Below are 23459 nucleotides of genomic sequence, written 5' to 3'. Positions count from 1 at the left end.
CACAAAGGACGGAGTGGAACATCTTCCTTACAAGGAGAGACTGAGGGAGCTGGGGCTCTTTAGCTTGGAGGAGAGGAGACTGAGAGGTGACCTCATTCATGTTAATAAAGATGTAAAGGGTGAGTGTCAAGAGGATGGAGTTAGGCTCTGCGTGGTGATGCCCAGTGATAGGACAAAGGGCAAGGGGTAGAAGCTGAGGCATAGGAAGTTCCATGGAAACATGAGGAAAAATGTTTTCACTGTGAGGGTGATGGAACACTGGAACAGGCTGCCCATGGGGGTTGTGGAATCTCCCTCTCTGGAGATACTCAAAACCCACCTGGATGTTTTCCTATGTGATCTGGTCTAGGTGCTCCTGCTCTGGCAGTGGGGTTGGACTGGATGATCTTTCGAGGCCCCTTCCAACCCCTAACATTCTGTGATTCTTAGACTTGTTTTCAGACAGAGACCACCCATTACACAAACACTACAAGAAAAGAATTTGTAAGAAAATGGAAGGACTAAATAAGGCCTTGAATAGCTTTATTGAAATCTGTATAAATAAACATGCGCATTTCAAATGTAAACCCAAGTGAACTCAAGTGCAGACAAAATTTTAACCTCTGTCATGCAGGAGGTTAGTTTACATTAAAAAAGAAAAAGAAAAAAAAGAAAAAAAAAAATCCAACAAAAATTAAAATCAACCTCAAAGCAGCTTTAAAATACCAGGATGAAACACCAGTTTTAATATCAAGGTATAAAGCAAAGCCACATCCAACATACCTCATTTATATCCTGGTCAAATGCAATTCTTTTTTAAATTTTTTAATGCTAACATAAATAAATAATTTACCAAAATGTGCACTCACAGAGTGAACTTTTATTTACAATACACAATTTATAACCTATTGTATTTGATTAGTTCAAGTGAAGAACATCATACTTTCCTTTTTTGTTTTCTTCTTTTCAAAAATCATTTGTTTAAATGGTGGGACACAAAGCAGTTATCCAGGTAGTAGATATGTGAAGTGTGTCCCCAGATTTTTAGGAGCCCCCTCTCAAAGGCAGTATTGTATACAAATCAATAATACATTCTTCCAACTAGATCAAAGGGAAAGCAGCAAATTAAAAAACGTTCCAGATTTATGTCACACTTCTTTTGGCATCCTGGACCCCTGAACATAGTTAACTAAAGTCCAATTTGAAGTTTGTATGCCTTATATACTGTACAGGTTCTGACTTGAACATGCAATTGCCAATTCTCTTAATTATGAGTTACCTTTCCCGATATGCTGTAAGGCTATGGTGAATCCCATCAGGAACACAGAGCAAATTAACAGGCCCACCTTTAAAAGAAATTTTGTTCATTAACTATTTAAAGGCAGGTTATGTTCAAAAAATTCTCACCTAAGCCTGATACACAGTCATTACTATGGATAGAGAATACTATTAACTCTGACCCTATTACAGAGTAGTTTGCAAGCAGTCAAACTACAAAAAAACTGGGGAGAGAGAACTGAAGAGCACGATTTTCAATTTTGGACTGACATCAGATTAAAATGATGCATGTCTTGTAAGCAAGAGAACAGGAGTTATGTCTGCAGAGTAGATTCCCACAAGCAACGAAGGATACTTACATTGAATTGAAAAACTTTTTGTTAATGCAGCATGAAATCCAGAACCTGTTCCACAGCAGCAGTAAGATGAACATAATATTCTGGATAATCAACTATATCACAAAAGGTTAAAACACCTTTTCAAGCTATTTCTTCTATTGTGACCGAATTATTATTATTTTTTAATTAAAAAAAAAATCAGGGAGAAGCAAAAATTTGCCCTTTCAAGAAAACTACTGCTTATGTATTTATGACATTTTTACTTGGAGTCTGTGTGACAGCCTAAGGAACATGTACATATTCATCCAGAAACTAGACTTGGCAGTAGTATTCTTGCAGTACTAAGAAATAAATGTCAGAAGTCCACAGATTTAACATTTTAGTTATTAACTCACATCCAAACCAAAAGAAAACGTAATCCATCAGAACAGCAGCAGAAAACTTAAAAGGGGTTTATTTGTGATTTCCTATATATAGCTTGTGAATACAAGACTGTAAATGCATTAAAGACAATTGCTGTTTAACTTTTTATTGTTTCACTTCAAGTACTGCACATGTTAAAATGTATTAAAGATTTACATTCTGTTATCCGAAATTCCTCATCTCAGATTTTTTTTAATTCTTAATTTGCTGGGTAATTTCACTCTTTCAATTGGTATCCCCAGGGAGAAAGTCTCTTTTATGGCTTCTAGTTCTTCCATTAGTTAGTATGCATACAATTTTCATTTTCTAGATCATTATCATTTTCATTGCTGTCTTCATCACTTTCTAGTGGGATGCCTGTGGCAGCTGAAGCACCTTGTTTAGTTTCCCGGTCAAGAGGGAAAAAGCCAGTTCCACTGATAGTGTCCTGTCTCTGGTAGAAGAGCACATATGCTGCTTTGGACTGTAAAAGAGAGATTTATAATGCAAGTTACCAAATATTTTTTCCAAAGTACGTTTTTCAAAGTATATTTTTCAAGTACAAAGCTCTCACACCGGTTGTTGTTGCATTTTGGAGAAAACAGTTTTTGTACTGTCCCTTGAAAGAACACAAATGGCTACCTACAAATGTACTGTGTCAGAATTTACTCTTTAAACTCCTTCAAGAAGAAAACATCATCAACAGCCTAAGTTTTAGAAACACAAAAAGTACTTGCCACTATTTGGTCCTCACATGCAGTGGACACGCTACTGTCATCAAAGTAGTACCATTTTCCATCATCCTTATTTTTTGCAAAAGCAGTATCTAGGACAAAAAAGTACAATGTTTAAGGACTTTGTATCTTCATAGATGTAGGCAAAGAAAGATTAGCCAGTAATGTCCTACTTCTAAAGAGAATGTATAATGACAAACCACGGTCAAAATAAAATCCCACAGTCACTTTTTCATTTTTGTATCTTCTTTCAAGGAGATCACAGATGTTAGGGGTTGGAAGGGACCTCTGGAGATGTTTTGAGTCCAATACCCCCTGCCAGAGCAGGACCACAGAATCTAGTGCAGGTCACACAGGAACAAATCCAGACAGGTCTTGACAGTCTCCAAAGAAGGAGACTCCACAACCGTTCTGGGCAGCCTGTTCCAGTGCTCTGTGACCCTTACAGAAAAGTTCTTCCTCATGTTGAGGTGGAACTTCCTGTGCTGTAGTTTACATCCACTGCCCTTTGTCCTTTCACAGGGTGCAAGTGACACCCAGCCCTCATCTATTTATATACATCTATTAGATCCCCTCTCAGTCTTCTCCTCTCCAGAATAAACAGACCCAGGTCTCTCAGCCTTTCCTCATAAGGTCTGATGCGCAATGTTCAAAAATACAGACAAGTAAAACCCAATCAGCTGCAGGGGTACAAGGGTACACTTACATTTTCTATTCCCCCCCCCCCAATATGCATAGTTAGAAGATTAAAAGAACCTACAATTATCACTGAAAGCTCATTCTGTACAGATTTTTGTGTTAAAATAGTTGTGAAAGCATTTCAAGGTAATGAAAATAAACCTGTCCTTCAACCATTAAAAAGGCCACTGATTCAAAGCAATGAGTAATTGATAAACAGGGAAAGAAAGCTGGCATGTAGAGTGATGATCTTTGAGGTCAACTTACAGTGCCCGCCGCCCATTCCTCCATAGTGGTTGGAGACAGCGATCAAGTTGTAGCGGCAAGGCCCTGCGTTGGGATTGATGAGGAACTCTGACATGTCCAAGTCACTGTTTAAAAAAACAAATGAAACCACAAAAAATTCAAACACACACACACACAAAGCCAAAACACAAAGAAAACAACCAAAAGAAAGTAATGTTAATAATATTTTAAATATTTTCACTTTTTGGTGGACTTTCAGACCTTTATATTCCCCACGAAACCCATATAGAGACCAGACTACACTGACAGCACATCTTTTTCACTGGAACCAGTAAGCTTAGCCATAACCACTGACAGGAGTTCTTCCACATATATCTACTATTAATATTTTTGCAAGTTCATACTTTTCACAGAATCACAGAATTGTCAGGGCTGGAAGAGACCTCAAGGACCATCTAGTTCCCACTCCCTTGCCATGGGCAGGGACAATTTCCACTAGATCAGGTTGTCCAGAGCCACATCCAGCGTGGCCTTAAAAACTTCCTACAACCTTAAAAGCTTCACTTACAAGCATTTTGTCATCAGTGTTTACTAGATCCATGTGTGGAAGCTGAGAACAAATCCATTTTACCCAACTGTTGAATTAATCATGTGCCCTAGTTCTGCTAGCATTTACACTTCTAGAACCAAAATATTTAGGTTTCTTACTTTACTGGAAAGTCAACCAATGTATCCAACTTGTCCCTCATGTATCTGCTGTAGGAAAAGCGTTTTAAATGAACTACCAGTACAGGGGGCAGTGACCATAAGTCTAACTTCTTGGTAGCTTGCTGATGTTCTTTGCAGTTTGGACAATACCTAAAAGAAAAAAAAAAATATAATCAATGTTAGATAACAGCAGTCTGTATGTATGTTAAAACACATCACCATAGAGAAAAACAGTATAATCACAGAATCACAGAAATATTCAGGTTGGAAAAGACCCTCAGGATCACCAAGTCTAACCAATAACCCTACTCTACAAGGTTCACCCCTAAACCATATACATCAAGCACCACATCCAAACCACCTTTAAATACATCCAGGGCTGGTGACTCAACCTCCCTGGGCAGCCCATTCCAATGCCTGACCACTCTTTCCCTGAAAAATTTTTTCTAATGTCCAGTCTAATGCCTCAGTCGCAGCTTGAGGCCATTCCCTCTTGTTCTGTCACTAATTACCTGTGACAAGAGACCAGCACCAACCTCTCCACAATGTCCTTTCAGGTAGTTATAGAGAGCAATGAGGGCTTCCCTCAGCCTCCTCTTTTTCAAACTAAGCAGCCCCAGCTCCTTCAGTCACTGTTCATAAGATTTATTCTCCAGGCCCTTCCTGAACTTCATTGCCCTCTTCTGCACTTGTTCCAGCACCTTGACTTTTCTCTTGTAGTGAGCCCAAAACTGAACACAATACTCGAGGTATGGCCTCACCAGAGCTGAGTACAAGGGTACAGTCACCTCTCTGCTCCTGCTGGACACAGCATTTCTAATCCAAGCCAGGATGCCATTGGCTTTCTTGGCCACCTGGGCACACTGCTTGCTCATATTCAGTTGCTTGTCTATTAGAATCCCCAGGTCCCTTTCTGCTAAAATAGGAAGAACTGAACGAGCAAAAGCTGAAAACCACATCCCCTCTTCTGCTACTAATGCCATTGATATCCCTTACAGTTTAAAATGTGAGGTGCTAGTGTGCAAGCATACTCACAATGAAGATCGACAGCATTTGAAACACTAAAGTAGCACCCCTCCAAATATAGGATTCTTGTCTCCTGTAGTAGTCCCTGTGTCCATAGTTAAATGATATCTTTCTCATCTTTTACAAACTGTGGTTCTTCCAAGTTTCAATTGCCAAATTCAGCTATCTTGCAACCCATCCCACCTACCACTAAAACCAGATAACAGTGACTACTGGGGACCTGAAGAAACTCCCCCCTATAAAAACTTGCTTTCTTACTAGGCAAGTACCAAACAGGCTGTGACTTATAAATTTCCACTCCCTGCAATGCATACTTAAATCTTTCTAGAAGTAAGGCTCAGGAAGGAAGATTAAGTGTCCTGGGTTGAATTTAAATGTGCTGCTGTTATTCACAACCATCCTGCCTCATGCCAGCTTCAAGATGAAAGCACTGGCTGAAGTGAAGTATTAGGGGGCTTGAAGCACTTTGCAACAGGAGAGGCTTCCTGTTCCAGTTGCTGCTCTTCGCTTCCTGGTTCCTGCCACAGGAACGGCAGCAGGATGGGTGGGAATTGGCTAGTTCTCTCTTTTTTCTGCTTTATGCTGCATTTTTTTCTTTTTCTGCAAATAGGCTAAGTTAAGACAATTGTGCATTATAGTATTGGCTAAGGTAGTTGTACATTGTATTATTATCCAATTTGCTCTGTAAAACTTTTTTTCTTAACTCCCTTTTATCTCAACCCACAGTATTTTTATGTGTTACTTTTCCCTCACTTCTATGTTGGGGGGAAACAGGCAGGTGAACTCATGTATAGTAAATAAGAACAATGCAGGGAAGCAACTCTTCTGTGAAGTGGTCTAAGCATATTCTGTATCTTGGTATCTGACAACTGAAGATATAAGGGGGGAAAAAAAAAAAGAGAGATAAACCCTAATTAAAAAACGCTGCACAAGTGTCTTTACATAGCAACATCAGATAAAGAAATTAAAACAGCAAGGGCTACACTTGAAATTCAAAGATTCAAAACGTTATTAAGAAACCAGTTAGATTTTTTCATTACATTTTGAGAAAGGCAACATAAAACTTAACAATTTTTTTTTTTGTCCTTACCATGGATCTTCAGCACCTAGTTTTTCCTTTGTGGTGAACAGTTCAATGCAATCTTTTAATTTCACAAAAGGCTTTTTGGGAGGTTTATATTCCACACTTTCATGTTTTTCAAAATCCTAAAGAGAAGTATTTCTTGAGTTAAGAGAACAAATGAAACAAAACTCATTTTAGTGATGTTATCTTACTATAAAGAGTAACTACACAGCTCCTATACATGGAAAAACTCACTGAAACCATTGAAGCAAAAAGTTTTCACAGCTTCAGATTTAGTCCCAAATTATTAAACCTCAGACTTGCTAATTACTTAGATGTGTAAACGAAGTTTATTTAGGACAACATACCTACTATGAATAATGAGGAAAAAAAAAAAAGACATACTAGCTTCCTCTTTTGAAAACTTACAGTCTCTTTATGTGTCTTGAATTTAGTTGTATTTTTCACATTGAAGTTGTATTAGTGCTGGAAATGGGAGTATCATGAACAGCTTACCTCTGCTGCACTATCATCAAAATATCTCTTCTTCAGTTCAGGATCCCAATCCAAAGCAAGAAAAGATCTTTCTAAGATTAAAAAAATGTTTTCTCTTAATATTATTTCTTGCTTTACATGAAATTGTATTAACTTTGGGCAAACACTCTTCAAAATTAAACAATACTAGCATGAATTTAAGATTAAAAAAAAAAATTGAAGCACAATCTCTGCATTTCTAAGAGTTAATTACAATAACAATACAGTAACAGAATTTATTATTAAAAAAAAAGTATCAAATGACACAGAAAGAATGAAACACTATTCTACAGAAGTGGAATCAGAGAAAAAGTATCAGAATCAAAAGTTGCCCAGCCTGTCCCCATGACTTACCATCAAGCCTAGGTTGCCTATCATCAAATCTAATATGCCTGGTATCATCTTTGATGTAGTTTATATCAGTATTGCCTAAATTATTGAACTGGAATGTAAACAATCGCTTCTTGTGTCCCATGAGTGGTTGACCTTTGCAAGTATCCTCAGTACATAATCCATTTTCAGAGTCATTGTCACCTCCAACTGAGTCTTCTGATTGGCTGTTTTCATTCTCTGAAGGAAGTTCCTGATCCTGGCTGGATTCATCATCTTGTTCATCTGTTTCCATTTCACCTGAAACAATTGGAAACATAAAGTGGAAGAAATAAGGTAGAATAGCAATAATTGAAAGACACTACAGAATTAACTTCATTTTCAAATGGAATGCAAAATACTAAACAAGTTTAGACAGTTCAGTCTTACTTGGAGATCCCTCTTCATGTATTCCATTTGGGCCATTACCATTGATACCATGGTCCTTACAGCAGTGCAAGGATCCTTCAGTGTCTTCACTTTCAGTAGATGTTTTTACATATCGGCTACATATAGCAAATGAAAGGCACAATTAGAATCAATGAATTTTTAATGGACAATTAAACCATTACAGCAAATCATTCCTAGCAAACTGTATTCATAGAATCATAGAATCACAGAATGGTCTGGGTTGGAAGGGACCTCTGAAGGTCATCTAGTCCAATCCTCTCTGCAGTCAGCAGGGACATTCTCAACTAGATCAGGCTGCCCAGAGTCCCCAACCACCTCCCTGGGCAACCTGTTCCAGTGTTCCACCACCCTCATCGTAAAGAACCTGTTCCTAACATCCAATCTAAATCTGCTCTTCTCTAGTTTGAAGCCATTGCCCCTTGTCCTAAAGGCCTTTGTAAAGTCTCTCTCCATCCTTCTTGTGGACTGCCTTCAGGTACTGGAAGATTGCTATGAGGTCTCCCCAGAGCCTTCCCTTTTCCAGGCTGACCAATCCCAGCTCCCTCAGCCTGTCTTTGTAGCAGAGGTGCTCCAGCCCCTGCACTCCTTTCTGATTTATTCAGAATGAATTGCTTTATTGCCTAACAAGCGTGTCTGAAACGGCACATCTATGAAAGCTTTGGCAGTTACCTGATCTTATATCATCTGATTCTTTGTATTAGTTTCTGTTTTTTCACAAATCACTTATTTAACCGTTCACTAACCATGTTTTTAACAGGCACAAAACCCATGTTCACTTACAGAGCAAGTTTCATCAACAGAAAATAGAGCATAACTGTAAATTGGATGTTACATGGTTCCAATTTCTTCCACAGAAGGACACTTATTCAAGTCTAATTTCAGAAAGTGTCTACCATGTACCTTTATAAAATAAATTTGTGTATAAGCTTTACAGCAGATACTGGAGGTGTAACCATAGCAGCATAATTGGCAAAACATTTCCATTTTATGAAGCCCTAACAAACACCTACGTGTGCAGCAGAATTAATTCCCCTGAACTGACAATACAAATCGACTATCGACTTCTCAAATAATTTTATGATGAGGTTATGCTAACAAAAAATCAAATTAAAATCCACACTAGTTGTGACAGCCCAATCCTCTACTGTCTCAAAACAGTGTGTGTGGCAGGACTGGGCTGATAGCCCACAATGACTCTATTGTTTCAAACAAAGTGTGACATTACCTGATCTGAATAGACAGGGTGGTTTTGATGGCCTTTATAGCTCTGGAGGAGAGCTGTTGGCTGACAATGAAAAGATAATTTCTGTGAAGGTGGGAATTCCCTCTTTAAAACCACTGCAACAGCCACTGAACAGCCAATGGCACCCCTCTGAGCATACCTCTCTTTGTGACTTGGAGAGACTGCTCACCCTGCCAAAAGGGTATAAAAGGACTACAACCTCTGGGTCCAGGTGTTGCATCTACAACAGAAGACCCTGCTGGGATGTACAGCAGCCACCAAGAACACAGACTATGCCTGTGACATTACTGCATCCAATGAGTGGTGGTATCTTGCTATTTGTCTGACTTCTTAACTCTCTCTTCCTCTCTCTTCATCCTCTCTGCTCCAGTCCAATCTCATAAACCCAACTCATCAGCCATTTGGTGTCAGTTTGCTTTAATTTACTCCAAAGGAATTCCTGAATCTTAGCACGACTTGCCCTGCAGCCCAGGGTTGGCTCAGGATACTGGGTCACGACACTAGTTCACATTTTGAGTGGCTAAAATTTTAGTTAACAGAAAGTCAATGAAAAGACAGCACTCAAATCTAACCAGCTTTTTAGCAATGCATGCAAACATAAGTGCCTACTGATTCCATCTATTAGCATCATTCATAACATCCAGGGTTTTCTTGAAGTAACCTTACCACATTCTTAGCAGTAGCAGGTTATACAGCTTATCTTCAGTATTGTTTCTAGGCACTGCTATGAGAAAAGGTTGACCAAACAGTGAAGAACCACTATGACTGTAGCTAGTGTGCCTGCATTTTTCCCTCAAACAAACAGGAATGATAACTTGTTCTGTGTCTTCCGTTCTATTGATAGCAATTTCAAATCTAAAAGAAAAACAAACAAATAGAAAGGACAACTGTCAGCTGAAAGGCTACAAAGGGGAAAAAACAGAATGAAACCCCAAACATCTGGCTTTATCTTATGTCTAGGTTTTAATCTTTTGCAAGTAACTAAACAAAAAGCAAAGAGATCATTGAATCACAGAATCTTAGGGGTTGGAAGGGACCTCAAAGGATCATCCAGTCCAATGCCCCTGCCAGAGCAGGATCACCCAGAGCAGATCACACAGGAACACATCCAGGTGGGTTTTGAGTATCTCCAGAGAGGGAGACTGAACAACACCCTTGGGCAGCCTGTTCCAACGTTCTGTCCTCCTCACAGTGAAAACATTTTTCCTCGTGTTTCCATGGAACTTCCTATGCCTCAACTTCCACCTCTTGTCCCATCACTGGGCATCACTGAGCTTAGTCTGGCTCCATCCTCTTGGCACTCACCTTTTACATCTTTATAAACATGAATGAGGTCACCCCTCAGTCTCCTCCTCTCCAAGCTAAAGAGCCCTCAGCTCCCTCAGTCTCTCCTCATAAGGAAGATGTTCCACTCCCTTCATCATTTTTGTGGCTCTGCGCTAGGCTCTTTCAAGCAGTTCCCTGAGGTCCTTCTTGAACTGAGGGGCCCAGAACTGGACACAGTATTTGAGATGCAGCCTCACCAGGGCAGAACAGAGGGGGAGTAAAACCTCTCTTGTCCTGCTGACCGCACCCCTTCAAATACACCCCAGAATGGCACTGGCTTTCTTCGCCAGAAGAGCACATTGCTGGCTCAAGATATAAAGAATGTTATCTATACTTACATATAAATGTCATCACGTTCCATAATACTACTTAGATTGTCATCCATGCCAAATATCCTGTGGAATCTGTGATTGTATATATCAGTAACAATCATCTAAAAAGGAAATGGAGTATACATCATTATATCAGGTTATTACCTGTTAAAATGTTCATTGTGTTTCATTTAAGAAATCACACTTACCTTATCTGCAGCAACACCAGACAAAACTGACAATGCTGTACAAAGATCCATTATGTTTCCAATTTTGGGAACAACTACTTTGTACTAAAAAAAAAAAAAAAAAGTCACTTTAATTTCTGCAGTGGACAAATATGCATGAGAAAAAACACAACCAAACAATGTGTATGCATGCTATTGACTAGATCCTTAAAACTAGAATATAAAACAAGTTGTTTATAAAGTATTAATGTGGGAAAAAAGCAATGGCAAGCAATGGATAAAGACTGAATTCTAATTTCATATGCAGAGAAAACCTGATGATTAACAATCAAAGGAAACCTCTTTGTGGCTTCCCATAGTGCAGTTCACCTGCAGTTAGTAATGAAACTCCACACAGGACTCCTATGTGTTATTTGCATAATAAATAAAACAGGATTAATTAGAAATAAGGTATTATACCTTTGTAACTAATTGCCAAGTGCAGCATGTGTTCGATATCTACATAAGTCAGAGTTGTTTAGACTCACTAAAGCTCTGCTGAACCTGTACTTTTCCCAAACTCTTTCCATTCCTCACAACCATCTCACATATCACAGAGATTAATCTTCAACTACTCATGGCATTGTTCCATGCCATTCTAAGGTGTAGAATACCAACCTCTCAAAAAAATGCAAATTAATGCAAAATATTCTTTACAAAGAAATCTTATCTGAATTTTTTTCATTTGACTATTAAGTGTTAGTATAGAAGACTTCAGGACTACCTGATATATTTAGCCATGGGTTCTTTTGCACCACTTATTTGACTTCTGAGGCTAAGAAACTAAGGAACTAACTATGCCTGAATTAAGAACTTAATTTTTTTTTATAACCATAAAAATTAGCTATAACAACATTTAAATAAAAAAATGAGGACAGCATACATTTTAAAGATTAAGAAACCTTATTAACACAACCATAAGGAAATCGCCAATATCCTCCTTAAAATGATAGAAAAATAAGAATGTACGTATAGTCTTCCTCAGTCTTTGCAACTGAGACTTTCAGAGCTAACCAGAATACCAGAAAACTAAAGCTTGCTGGATTTGCTTATTGTACTTGTAAAAAACGTAAAGGAACTCAGGTTCCTTGTTAATGCCACACGAATCAGGAGTTTTGCACATAAAGCAAGAGGCTTACCTGCATAGGCTTTGCAAGTGGATCCATTCTAACTAAATACACTTCCAAAGTGCGTTCTTTTTTCATGGGTAGTGGAAGTGTCAAGTAACAAAAGGGATCAAAGGTTACAGATATCTTAGCACATTCAGGACAAACTAGAGTGGATTTAAAAAGGCCATGAAATATATCTACAATGATGGAATCGTTTCTTTTTAAATGGTTTTCCCAGGCTTCTTCAGCAACCACCTGCAATTAAAGCACGACCTGGGTTATGATGAAGTAATAGGAAATGAATAGTGAGAAACAAGTCAGAGTACTTGATAGAACATGCTCAGTTACCACCTAAACATAGAGACCTCATTCCAAAGAACCCTGTAAAATACGTTACTACTATTAGGATTGCAGGTTAAGACATGTATGCTTTTCCTAGGACAGAGATTCTGTCAGCTGTATTACACAGTCTGAAAGAGATTTCAAGTGGCTTGGGGCAAGGAAAAAAAAAAGCAAATAAAACCAAAATTTCCATCTCAAGTAACTCATAACAAGAGAAATTATGTATTATTTCTATGCTTGTAACTCAGTGCTGGAAGAGTTTTCCCTAAAGTAAGAGCACTGGAGAAAGACAGAATATTGAATGCTGTAGATAATAAAGAACAACAGAATGAAAATTATTTTTCCAACTGAACAAAAAGGTCTTTAGCAAAGCCTTAACAGCCTCCCAGATCCCAATTATCTTCCAAATAAACAGAAGTTTACACAGGTACTTAAACATGATCTCCATCTTAAAGTCTTGGCTTATTTTCTGAAACCCCCTTCCAGAAAAAGTAATATGCATTGTCCCAACCTTTCTGTGCACAGTCACACAGAAGTATCTTGTAATGTATAGCTGTGACTGAAATGAAAATGATCAACACCAAAACCTCTACCTTGTCTGGTCTGCCATCTGCATCTTTTAACTGAATGTAAGGCTTTTTCCTAATTCGATTCAGATCCTCATGTAGTCCATCCAAGAGAAACGCCAGTAGCTCTTGGCAATCTTGTTGCTGGTAACCAGAAAACTGTGGTGCAAATCGTCCTACTTGTGTCTAACAACAACAACAAAAAAAGAAACACACACAAATACTTCTGGTACTTAATTGTTATAAAGAATAGATACTTCCCAGAAGCTACAGCAGAAAGGTTAAAAGGTTAAGCTTACAAAAGTATAAAAGATAAACTTTTCAGTGGGTACAGGAAGCCAAATAAAATTCTCAAAGACCAAACCTCAAGGATAGTTGACACTTATTTAAATATACATCCAAGTGTTTCAACAGTCAAATGAACAGACTGCATACTGATGACTGTTATTCTTGTATATTTCCCTAAGTTTTGTCTCCTTGAACTAGAAAAGCAAAACTGACAATGTACATTCAAGTTAAATTCCTTACTGACCTTAAAAGCTCTTGGGGTAACGTAGCTGTATTTTCCTGACCACATCTGCTTGATAAGCTCTGCATAAGATTTTGCTATTTCACCTCTCATTCCTAAAGGATTGTCGAAATTCAACTCTTCTTGGTATTTATCATTGAGGAAGTATTCTGTAAGGGGAGGTGTGTTGCTCAGACACTGCAAACAGAGATGCACAATTTTTACAAGTGATTTGAATTAATACTATCCAAAGAAGGTTTGAACTTTGTTAAACACTTTAAACTGTAGTACCTACTGCCTGCAAGGAAAGAATAACAAACAACAACCCCCCCCAACAAAACAAGGAAAGGTATTTTCCAGAAAGAAACAGGTTTTAAACTCAGACTGGCTGCAGCTGTTATTAGAAGTTTTTCACAGGTAATATTTTTCACAGAATTATTGAGGGTGGAACAGATCTCTGAAATCATCAAGTCCAGCCTATGACCTAACACCTCCACACTGATTAGATCATGTCACTAAGTGCCACATCCAAACTTTCCTTTAAACACCTCCAGGGATGGCAACTCCACCACCTCCCTGGGCAGTGCATTCCAGTCTCTAATTACCCTTTCCATGAGGAAGTGCTTCCTAACATCCAACCTAAACCTCCCTTGGCACAGCTTCAAAGCCATGGCCTCTTGTCTTGTCAAAAGTTGCCTGGGAGAAGAGCCCAATCCCCTCCTTACTACAACTTTCCTTCAGGTAGTTGTAGAGTGTGATAATTTATTAGACACAGCAGTCCAGCCAACTACAACTCAGTTTGTATCTACAAACAAAAGAAGGTGGTTCTTGACGTCTGGATAGTAGCTTTATCAAACTCTTTGCTGAAAGTTTTTATAGATGCATGAAGTTTACTGAGCCTCAAGCAAGAGACTACATAGGTATTGGGAGAAGAGAGCCAATAAGGTTTATTAAATCCCATTACACCACATTCACAACATGCAAGCAAAAAGTAGTTGAAAACAGATTTTTTTTTTTTTTTGGCAGGGGTGGGAAGGAAGGGAATGTGAGGATGCTTGCCCTATTCCTTGTCTTCTTAGGCATCTGGTTATGGCTGTTGTTGCAGACAGAAATCTATGCTAGATGGAAAAAACCTTGAATCAGAACTGGTGCAGCCCTTCCTGGGATCTTTTGTGAAGCTACTTAGAGCTAAAATTAGTTCAAGGAAAGCAAGGGCCGTGGGTTTAGACAGAGATAATGACTTATTGCCTGTACCAGATATTATAGAATCATAGAATTGTTAGGGTTGGAAGGGACCTCAAGGATCATCTAGTTCCAATTCCCCTGCCATGGGCAGGGACACCTCACACTAGATCAGGTTGCCTAGAGCCACATCCAGCCTGAGATTAAAAATGTACAGGGATGGGGCTTCCACCACCTCCCTGGGCAACCTGTTCCAGTGTCTCACCACCCTCATGGTGAGTAACTCCTTCCTAATATCTAAATCTCCACTCCTGTAGCTTGGATCCATTCCCCCTAGTCCTATCACTACCTGACACCCTAAAAAGTCCCTCCCCAGCTTTCTTGTAGGCCCCCTTCAGATACTGAAATGCCACAATAAGGTCTCCTTGGAGCCTTCTCTTCTACAAACTGAACAACTTCAACTCTCTCAGCCTGTCCTCATAGGAGAGGCATTCCAGCCCTCTGATCATCCTCGTGGCCCTTTTCTGAACACATTCTTCTCCTGTTTTTTAATCAAAACCCCAAAACTTTGTGACCTCTCAGGGTTTCATGGCAAAAGAAGACAAAAGCCAAAAAAACCCCATTTCTCGCAGAGCTTTAGTCACTGGTAGCCCAACCAAAACGCAAAGCAGTGCTTAGGAAACATCTACAGGTGGCAGCACAGCAACACTACAGGAGATTCACAATTTTCTAATTGTTTTCAGCTCAGAACATAGCCAATGTAAATACCAAATACTACTACTTTTTAATTTTTTTTAAAATTTCCTGATATGGGTTCAAACATGCATAATAACATGTTTTACCAAAGCACACAAGCTGTTCTATTTAATGCTCAGGCCTGCAAAAGCAGATATTTTAGTCCTTAATAATAAAAATTAAGCCTGAGATGTTAGCCCTGAAGTAAATTAAGTATAGATATATGAAATACTCCTTCAAAAGAATCTGAAAATGCTATATAACCAAAATATGAAATAATTTTGAATTACTTTTTTTTTTTTCTTTTTAGTAAGAAACAGTGGTAAGACTGTTTCTTGAGAGAATTATGAAGGTATCTTGACCTTACTCCTAGTCAGGCTAGGGAGGGACTGTTTAGAAGGCCTTGTGGTGATAGTATGAGGGGCAACAGTTTGAAATTGAAGCAGGAGAGACTTAAAGCTGGACATCAGGAGGAAGCTCTTCATAATAAGGGTGGTGGAACAGGTTGCCCAGAAAGGGGGTTGAGGCCCCATCAATGAAGATATTCAAGATCAGACAATATGGCCCTGGACAGCCTGCTCTAGTTGGATCTGGCCCTGCTGACTGCAGGGGAGTTGGACAAGATGATCGTTGACAGTCCCTTCCAACACGACGTGATCTGTGAATCAGCTTGCAGCTGTTTATGGTATCAGACAGGATCTTACCCAATCTCTTCAACATCTCTCCTCTAGTTGTTCTGAGCTTTGTAACACCGAAAGCTCCTACTTGGAAAAGGAAAGGTCTTTTTACAATAATTACTTGGAAGGATGAAAGGGCAAGCCTAACCATACCTATGGAGTGAAGAAATATTAATGACCTTGCAACAAAAATTAAGAAACTGCCAGGATTATCACATTTCTGCATAGTACTGCTACAGCACAAATATCTTCAGACAAGCATGTCAGACTCTGCAAGGCAAGATGTGCAAGGAACTGGACCTCTTCTTCAAAGAACACTGTTAGTAGTTCTGATGGAAACTACCTTCTCTGTACCAAGTGAAGAGAAGCTGTCTGAGAAATGAAATGGTTTCTGGCTCTTAAGTGAATGCTAAGGGGTGTCAGTGCTGTCTGGGGAGGATAAGATCTGAGAGAAGTGGTAATCAGCAGTAGTGTGTACAAACTAAACTCTGCTTCCATTGAAAGACGCTGCATTAATTACACTCAGCACTGCCTGAATGAAAGGGATCAAAGCAGAGCTTTTGGAATAGAACATGAATAGAATTTGAAATTGTTTCAGAGTCAAACTCTACAGTAAACTCTTTTGTTTATAAAAAAAACACATTTATCCTGATAAACAACCATGTGTTGCCATGACTGTGAAGTAAGACACCTTAAGAAGATAAATAAGCTACTGCAGGTAACTGAAGGCACCTTTGGAGGTTGTCTGGTGCAACCCACCTGCTCAAAGAAGGGTCACCTAGAGCAGGTGACTTGGGATTATGTCCTGTCAGGTTTTGAGCACCTCCAAGGATGGAGGCTTCACAGCTTCCTTGAAAAACCCATTCTACTGTTTGATAACCCTCGCTGTAAACCAGAATTTCTTATATTTAAATAGAACTGCCTGTGCTTCAGTTTGTGCCCATGGCCTTTTCTTTCAGTGGACACCACTGAGAAGGGTCTTGCTCCATCTTCATTTCCTCCCACTGGATATTTATACACATTGATAAGATTGCTCTGGGGCCTTCTCATCTCTGGGCTGAATGGCCCCAGGTCTTGCAGCTTCTCCACGTAGGTCAGATGCTGTAATCCCTGTATCACCTTTGTGGCCTCTCACCAGACTTGCTTCAGTTTATCCCTTTGTCTCTTACACTGGGAAGGACAGAAATGAACCCAGCACTCCAAGGGTGTCTTGCCACTGTTGAGCTGAGAGGAAGGATTACCTCACTCAGTCTGCTGGCAATGCTCTTCTCAATGCAGCCCAGGAGGCTGTTGGCTGCCTTGACCACAAGGGCACATTGCTGGCTCATGTTCGGCTTTTTGTTTAGCTTCTCTGCCAAGCTGCTTTCCATCTGGTTGCCCAGTCCCCTTCCCTCCTGGCTTCCTCTCAGTGTACACTGACGCCTGGGGTTATTTTTTCCCCACATTCCTTTGACTGAACTTCATGAGGGTCAGGTCTGTCCACTTTTCTAGCCTGATGAGGTCTCTCTGAATGGAAATACTGGTGTACTGGTCCCTCCTTCCAGATGTGTAATCTCTAATCTTGCACTTTGAGGGTGCACTCTGCTCCATCATTCAATATTCCCAACCAGAATTCCAATAAAAAGCACCCAATATTCCCAAGCAGAATTCCCTAGTCTGCCATTCACATGCTATCTGGGCCCACCCCTTTGCTGCTTCTAAAATTAGGCAAGACCAAATGTGTTCAGAGGGTTTTGGTCACAGGCATTGCACCTCTAGCCAGAATAATCCAACGTTACTCTGGTAACAGTAGGACGTGCAATTAATGGCAGATGGGATGTATGCTTACAGCCCAATTGGAAAAAAAGGTAAAAATTAAGTGGTGGCAAGAGGAAGAAGACAGAAAGACTTGCAGTCTGCCAGAACATGTAATACTTTCACTAAAAAGCACTTCCATGGATTTCATGAATAACATTAACCTCTGAACAATACTTTACTTGAGAGATACAGTGGGTGGAACTGAAAACCTTGCTAAGAAAGCTGCCAAGTGATGCATTTGAAAAAATACAGCATCAAGGACATACTAAAGGTACCATGCCAAACTAAAGGCTGCACTGCCCAATGAACACTTGATTTTCTTACCCAGAGCACTGTCTTCTGATTTATCATATTGCATTTAATTTACACTATAGTTTCTAAGAACTTCTTTGAACACTCAATTCTTTAGATATAACTGAAAAACAACGAAGACAAAGCTGATTTGGTGACAATACCTGAATTTTAGAATTAAAAACCCCACCAAATTAAACTACTAGTTATTTCTGATTATTAATTACTACTACAGCTTCCCCTTAAAAGTGTAAGGAATGTTTTTCTTGTCTTGGCAAAAGTAATACCAGCCATATCAATATTTCCCTTGCAATCATAGCAAGAAACAAGCCATGACATCTCTTTAAAATATCTCATCCATGAAAGGTGAAAGGTGAAAGGTCAAAGGGAAATAAATTCAAGGGTTCCCTGCAAGTTAACCTGTACAGGAAAAGTACACAGTAATTAGTTAGAAAGAAAGGCCCAGTAATCCACCACTCATCTACTGTTTGACACTTCAGCATTACAATCTGTACTCAAGCACAACTCAAAATGAAAAAGTACTTGTTGTGACATGCATGCATGGTAACTGCTACAAAAAGCAAAGAATCCCACTTCAGGATTCACTCAAGTAGAATACAGGTCAAATCTCTTCCTGACATTGATCACTGTGCAGAAAGAGAGGAAACAACAAATGCAGCTATGTAAATCAATTTTTCTAGTATACCAGTATAAATATATAATTTCCTCAGTTTTAATTCTATCCTGCTACTTAAAAGAGTCTCTTAGTTTCCAAACATGACAAAATATAACAAGGTATCAGTATCCAAGCAATAAGTCAAGCTAATTTTATTCTGAAGTACATACCTGAATGGCTGAATTCATGAAACATGTATTCCCCAAGTTGCCCAGGCCACACAGGCCTGGCTGCTCATTATGTCTTCCTGGCTCTGAATAATCATAATTCTTATAAGCAGTATATGATGGCAGACAATAGTTTGAATTTTTCACACTGTAAAAAAACCAAAACACATTTTACAATGTAAACACATATTCTACAGTATTTTGATACATTCAAATACTTTATAAACTTAAATGATTAACAATGTTAAAGCAAGTTCTGTGAACAAGAAAGGATTTTAAAGGAGCATTTAACTTTGCTAATAAGGTTAACTTCATTTTAAAAGTCACCTGCACAAACAACCAAAATCTAATGTACTGCAATGAAGGTAATTATTATTTCCCTACCCCTTTCTGATAGGTGGAGCTTCAGAGTTTACTCTATTCTTCATTGCTCCATCAAATTTAATACACTCAGACTTTAGACACCACCAGCAGCAATCAATCATTTATGTCTCTTTTGCATCCTGCTACTGCAAGCGAGGTCGGTGGGAATGGGAATGTAGAGTTACAGGTGAAAGCTGAGATTTCCAGGGCCACTGTGGCATAACTGCCTCACTGCATCAGAGAATCTATTTATAGCTTCCCTGCTAGGACAGCACAATCCAGCATGCAAATGCAGGAAAGCCTTGAGAGGTAAAATGCGCAAAATGCCTTGCAACAACTTCATTATAAATCTTTATGATGCATCTGTTTGGAGAAACTGGAGAAGACTGAAAGAGGTAAAATGGTAAGATTTAAAGCAGTTTGTTTCCAGATGAAATCATGCAAGCACTAAATATAGAATAACCCTCAAAACAGTAAAGTAAGCATATTCGAGAACACTATTAAGGCAAAGAATCTTTTAAGAGGACATCCTATAATATTATGGATGTTAGAAAAAGCAACCCACCAGAAAGGTTAAAGTCTTTCTTAAAATAGTGAAATCTGCATGACAGTAGTTTTTGCTAAAGCTGAAGAGTATTTCTGCAGCCACTAAACATTATTCAAATCAGAAGCAACTTGAACAAAAATCTGGAAGTCAGTTGCTAAGAATGACAAGGAAAAATATGCAGTGCAAAGAATCAATCCTGATAAATAACAGATTCGTAATTGTAAAAGACTGAGGATGCAAGTGCCCAATCCTCCAGTCATTATTTCTGCACAGTATCACACTCTACATCCAACTGAATTTCAACTGCTCCCTCAGGGCACAATTGCTCACTTTTAATGAACAACAGTTTTTGTGTTTTAATCACAAGTTACTGAAAATTTTGAACAGAAGCCGAAGAAAATTTCTCCCTCTGTCCATGTCCTCAGAAAGCTGTGTAGCTTATAGCTCCTTTGTCCATAAAGCTGCTCTTCTCAAATTTTTCCATCTGATAATTTCTTTTTAATAGTTGTCTTTCCATCCTTCCCTTTTCCATACATAAGCATTTCTCTGTTCTCTGGCTTGCCCCCAAACTAGCTAAGTGGCTTTCTGTTTACTGGCCATTCTCCATGAAAAAAAAATCCTGTAAAGTTACTTTTGCTCATTCAGCTTAATAAGAACTTAAATGCTTCACTCTAGTTTACACAAGGTACTTTATGAACTCCAGGGCCCACATACCCTTCAAGCTTGCTTCTCAGGTCAATCCTTCCCCGTCTTTGGTTCCTGGGTCACCCATTTGTGAGAGATTCCCAGGGAAAATTACCTTTCATCTCCCTTTGCAGCTCCAGTCCAGCTACTGCAATCAACCCCAGTTCCCTTAAGTTGGCAAAAGCCTTAGTTCCCCAGAAAAAAAAAAAATAATAAGCTTGCCACTGGTGCCAACGCAGCCTCCACAGTATAACCAACCACCCTCCCCAGCTCAACACTGCACAGCAGCAACAAAAATGCAAATGTACAGGGTACACCGTAAGCCCTACTGATTTCCTGCTGCTTTCCTCACCTGACTCAAAGAATACACTTCTCACAGGGTTAACAGAAGAGAAATCTCTTTAGGAAATTTAGGAGATGCAAGGGTAATAAAGAGACTGAATGTAGTTTTCCTGGGAATTTTCACTGCCCTTCTTTTTCCTTTTTTGTAGCTTTCCCTCCTTCACAAACTGCAGCCTTAGGAAGGAAGGAGAAAGCAAGAACAGACAACTGGTGTCTTTTGGCTGTAGCACATTAATGTGAAAGATTTCCTCAAATTAGCTGAGTAACATCTTGATAAATCAATTAAAGATAATTGTAATGCAGATAGATTCCCAGTGTCGATTTGCTCTAAGCAACAAACTGTTACTTTACTTTTCAAAGAGGAAAGCCATTTCTGAGCTCTTTCATCTTCTATACTGGCCTACAGAATTACATTTGAGGGGTTTAGAGAATATGGTTATCACATCCCATGAGTCAGGTCTATTAATAATTTTTTCTTTCAGGGTCCCATAATACTTTATCAAAACATATCTGGCAAAATGCAATGCCTACTATGTGCAGGAGACTAAGAGATGTCTCTTTACAGCTTTATCAGCCTGAAAATTTATTTGTTTTGAAGAATTATTTTAATTTTAATTATATTGTGCCTCTGCTTTTTATACTTTTGAAACTGGACAAAAAACTATTGTTAAAAGTCAGCAGTAAATGGCTAACAATGGAAAGCAAGTAAAGAGGCAAAGCAAGTCTACATAAACTTCATTCAAATACAAATGCCCTAGAAAAAGTAACTTGTGATAGTGTGTCCTCAACCTCCATCTGCTTTTTCTGCAAAACTTCTAGAAATCTGCCCTTAATGAAGCAACAATGCATGGAAAAGGAGAGGGGTAGTATTTGAAACTGGTGGTCATGTAAGGGCAATAACAGAAAGAAAACACTGACGGCTCTTAGAAAAAATTGCCGCAGAGAAAATAAGGCAAGACTTAAAAAAAATGAAACTGTCTTTAGACCCTTTAACAGCTAGTCAGGGATCTTGAAGAAGTGAAAATGGTAAAGGAAAGTTTAAAAATTAGATTTGATTATCTGGAAATCTATAAAATTTGAGTTGTATGTGCCATATTTGAAATGACTGTATCCTGCCTTTAAACCTCAAAGCAGCTTTCAGATGATGAAGAACCCAGAGCACTCATTGTGCAGCTGGAGTTCTAGGAAGCATGGATTTGGAAGAGAGAAGTTTGGAATAGCATCATTCGCTTTGGACAGGACACAATTTGACAGTGAAGTGCCATAAATCAACAACAGAGGGGCTGTGAAGGGAATTTGAATTGCAAGAATGAGCCCAGAAAATTAAGTCTGGAACACTTACTGAGCTCCGTAATATTTCAACCACTTTAATGCACTGCCAAAGTGTTTTTGTGACCAGCCACTTTAACTCATAACTGGGTTCCATCAACTTTTAGAGATGCCTGAGGCAGCAGGAGAGGCCCATGTCATTACACAAAGACACAAAGTCTTTGTTTCTGTTCATGATCATCGTCTGGAGAGCAAAAGATAACATTATAATCTATTTAAACAAAGATTTTTTTTTTTAAAAAAAGTGTTTCTCACAATATTTGCCTCTTTCAGTGCAACATGAATAATCTACTTCTACAGGTGAGGTAATTAATATTTCTACTTCTTGAAATATACCAAGCATGTGAACAAAGCTGCCAGCTGTACATCTTGGGACAAGCTGACCCTACTGAATGATCAAGCAAGTCATTTTAGGAGATGGAAACAATGGTTATAAATGAAGGAAACAAAATAACTTTTCACTTAATTCCCCAAGGAAAACCCTGCTCAACTGTTTTTAATTCCCATCCCACATAATTTAAAAAAAATACCATGTGAAATGTATTGCTTTATAACAGCAATAAACAGAAATTCCAGTAAGACCTAAATGATGCGTGTCTCTCCCTGCTCTTCTGAATCCACTAACACATATTATGCTAATCCTCCTATGTTATTCTTTCAACAAGATCACCTGTAAAGGCAAAAGAACATCAATGATCAATTATATGGAATCCTCCAGTCCGTCAAGTGCAAACTCACATTTATAGAAATGAAGGCTTTGGACCTGATAAAATATGCACAAGCTACTTCTATTACCTGGTATATGGCTAGCTCAACACACAATTCAGTATTTCCCAATGTGAGGCTCACTTGTACTCAGAACACTTCCTGGATTAGACAAGTATTACAGAAATATGAGCCATACAAAGAAAGGTGACACTTTTCAGAGTTTCAACATAATTTGTACTCCATAGCTATGCTATAATAATTGCATAAACTAGCACTTTTGGATATTACCACAAACAACCTGCTTGCTTTTTCTGCTAAAATAAGCTTAAAAACAAATGCTGAAATTTCTTTTAGGAGTCACAGTATCTCAGGTGCCAATGGGTCCTGGAAAGCCACAAATTGTACTACAGATAAGGTGCAATGTAAGAGACAATGAGGCAGAAACACGAATACAAATTCCAAGCAAAGCTGGTATTAAGTAGTTTTTTTAGGAAAGCAACGAAGATAGGCAGAAACTGATCTTAACCCTTAACGATATAATGCAATTAAATACAGAGATGCAT

At 38.8% G+C, this 23459-nt stretch overlaps 1 protein-coding gene across 2 annotated transcripts in view; it reads right to left on the bottom strand.

The window, feature by feature from the left end:
- Window positions 1-517: 517 nt before the first annotated feature.
- The window catches only part of USP15 (ubiquitin specific peptidase 15), a 65236-nt gene continuing 42294 nt past the window's right edge, over window positions 518-23459 (bottom strand). For both annotated transcript variants that reach the window (XM_054399729.1, XM_054399730.1), the window contains 15 exons: window positions 18927-19071; window positions 13423-13596; window positions 12918-13076; window positions 12013-12237; window positions 10856-10939; window positions 10674-10768; window positions 9676-9864; window positions 7746-7861; window positions 7341-7616; window positions 6969-7039; window positions 6480-6595; window positions 4364-4513; window positions 3677-3780; window positions 2735-2823; window positions 518-2481 (listed from right to left, as the gene is read on the bottom strand). In XM_054399729.1, the coding sequence (XP_054255704.1) occupies window positions 2296-2481; window positions 2735-2823; window positions 3677-3780; window positions 4364-4513; window positions 6480-6595; window positions 6969-7039; window positions 7341-7616; window positions 7746-7861; window positions 9676-9864; window positions 10674-10768; window positions 10856-10939; window positions 12013-12237; window positions 12918-13076; window positions 13423-13596; window positions 18927-19071 (2179 nt within the window). In that variant the 3' untranslated portion in view covers window positions 518-2295. The remainder of the gene's footprint in view (window positions 2482-2734; window positions 2824-3676; window positions 3781-4363; window positions 4514-6479; window positions 6596-6968; window positions 7040-7340; window positions 7617-7745; window positions 7862-9675; window positions 9865-10673; window positions 10769-10855; window positions 10940-12012; window positions 12238-12917; window positions 13077-13422; window positions 13597-18926; window positions 19072-23459) is intronic.

Source organism: Indicator indicator, chromosome 3 (genome assembly GCF_027791375.1).
Source record: "Indicator indicator isolate 239-I01 chromosome 3, UM_Iind_1.1, whole genome shotgun sequence".
Lineage (NCBI taxonomy): Eukaryota > Metazoa > Chordata > Aves > Piciformes > Indicatoridae > Indicator > Indicator indicator.
This window is presented reverse-complemented; position numbering and strand designations above follow the sequence as displayed.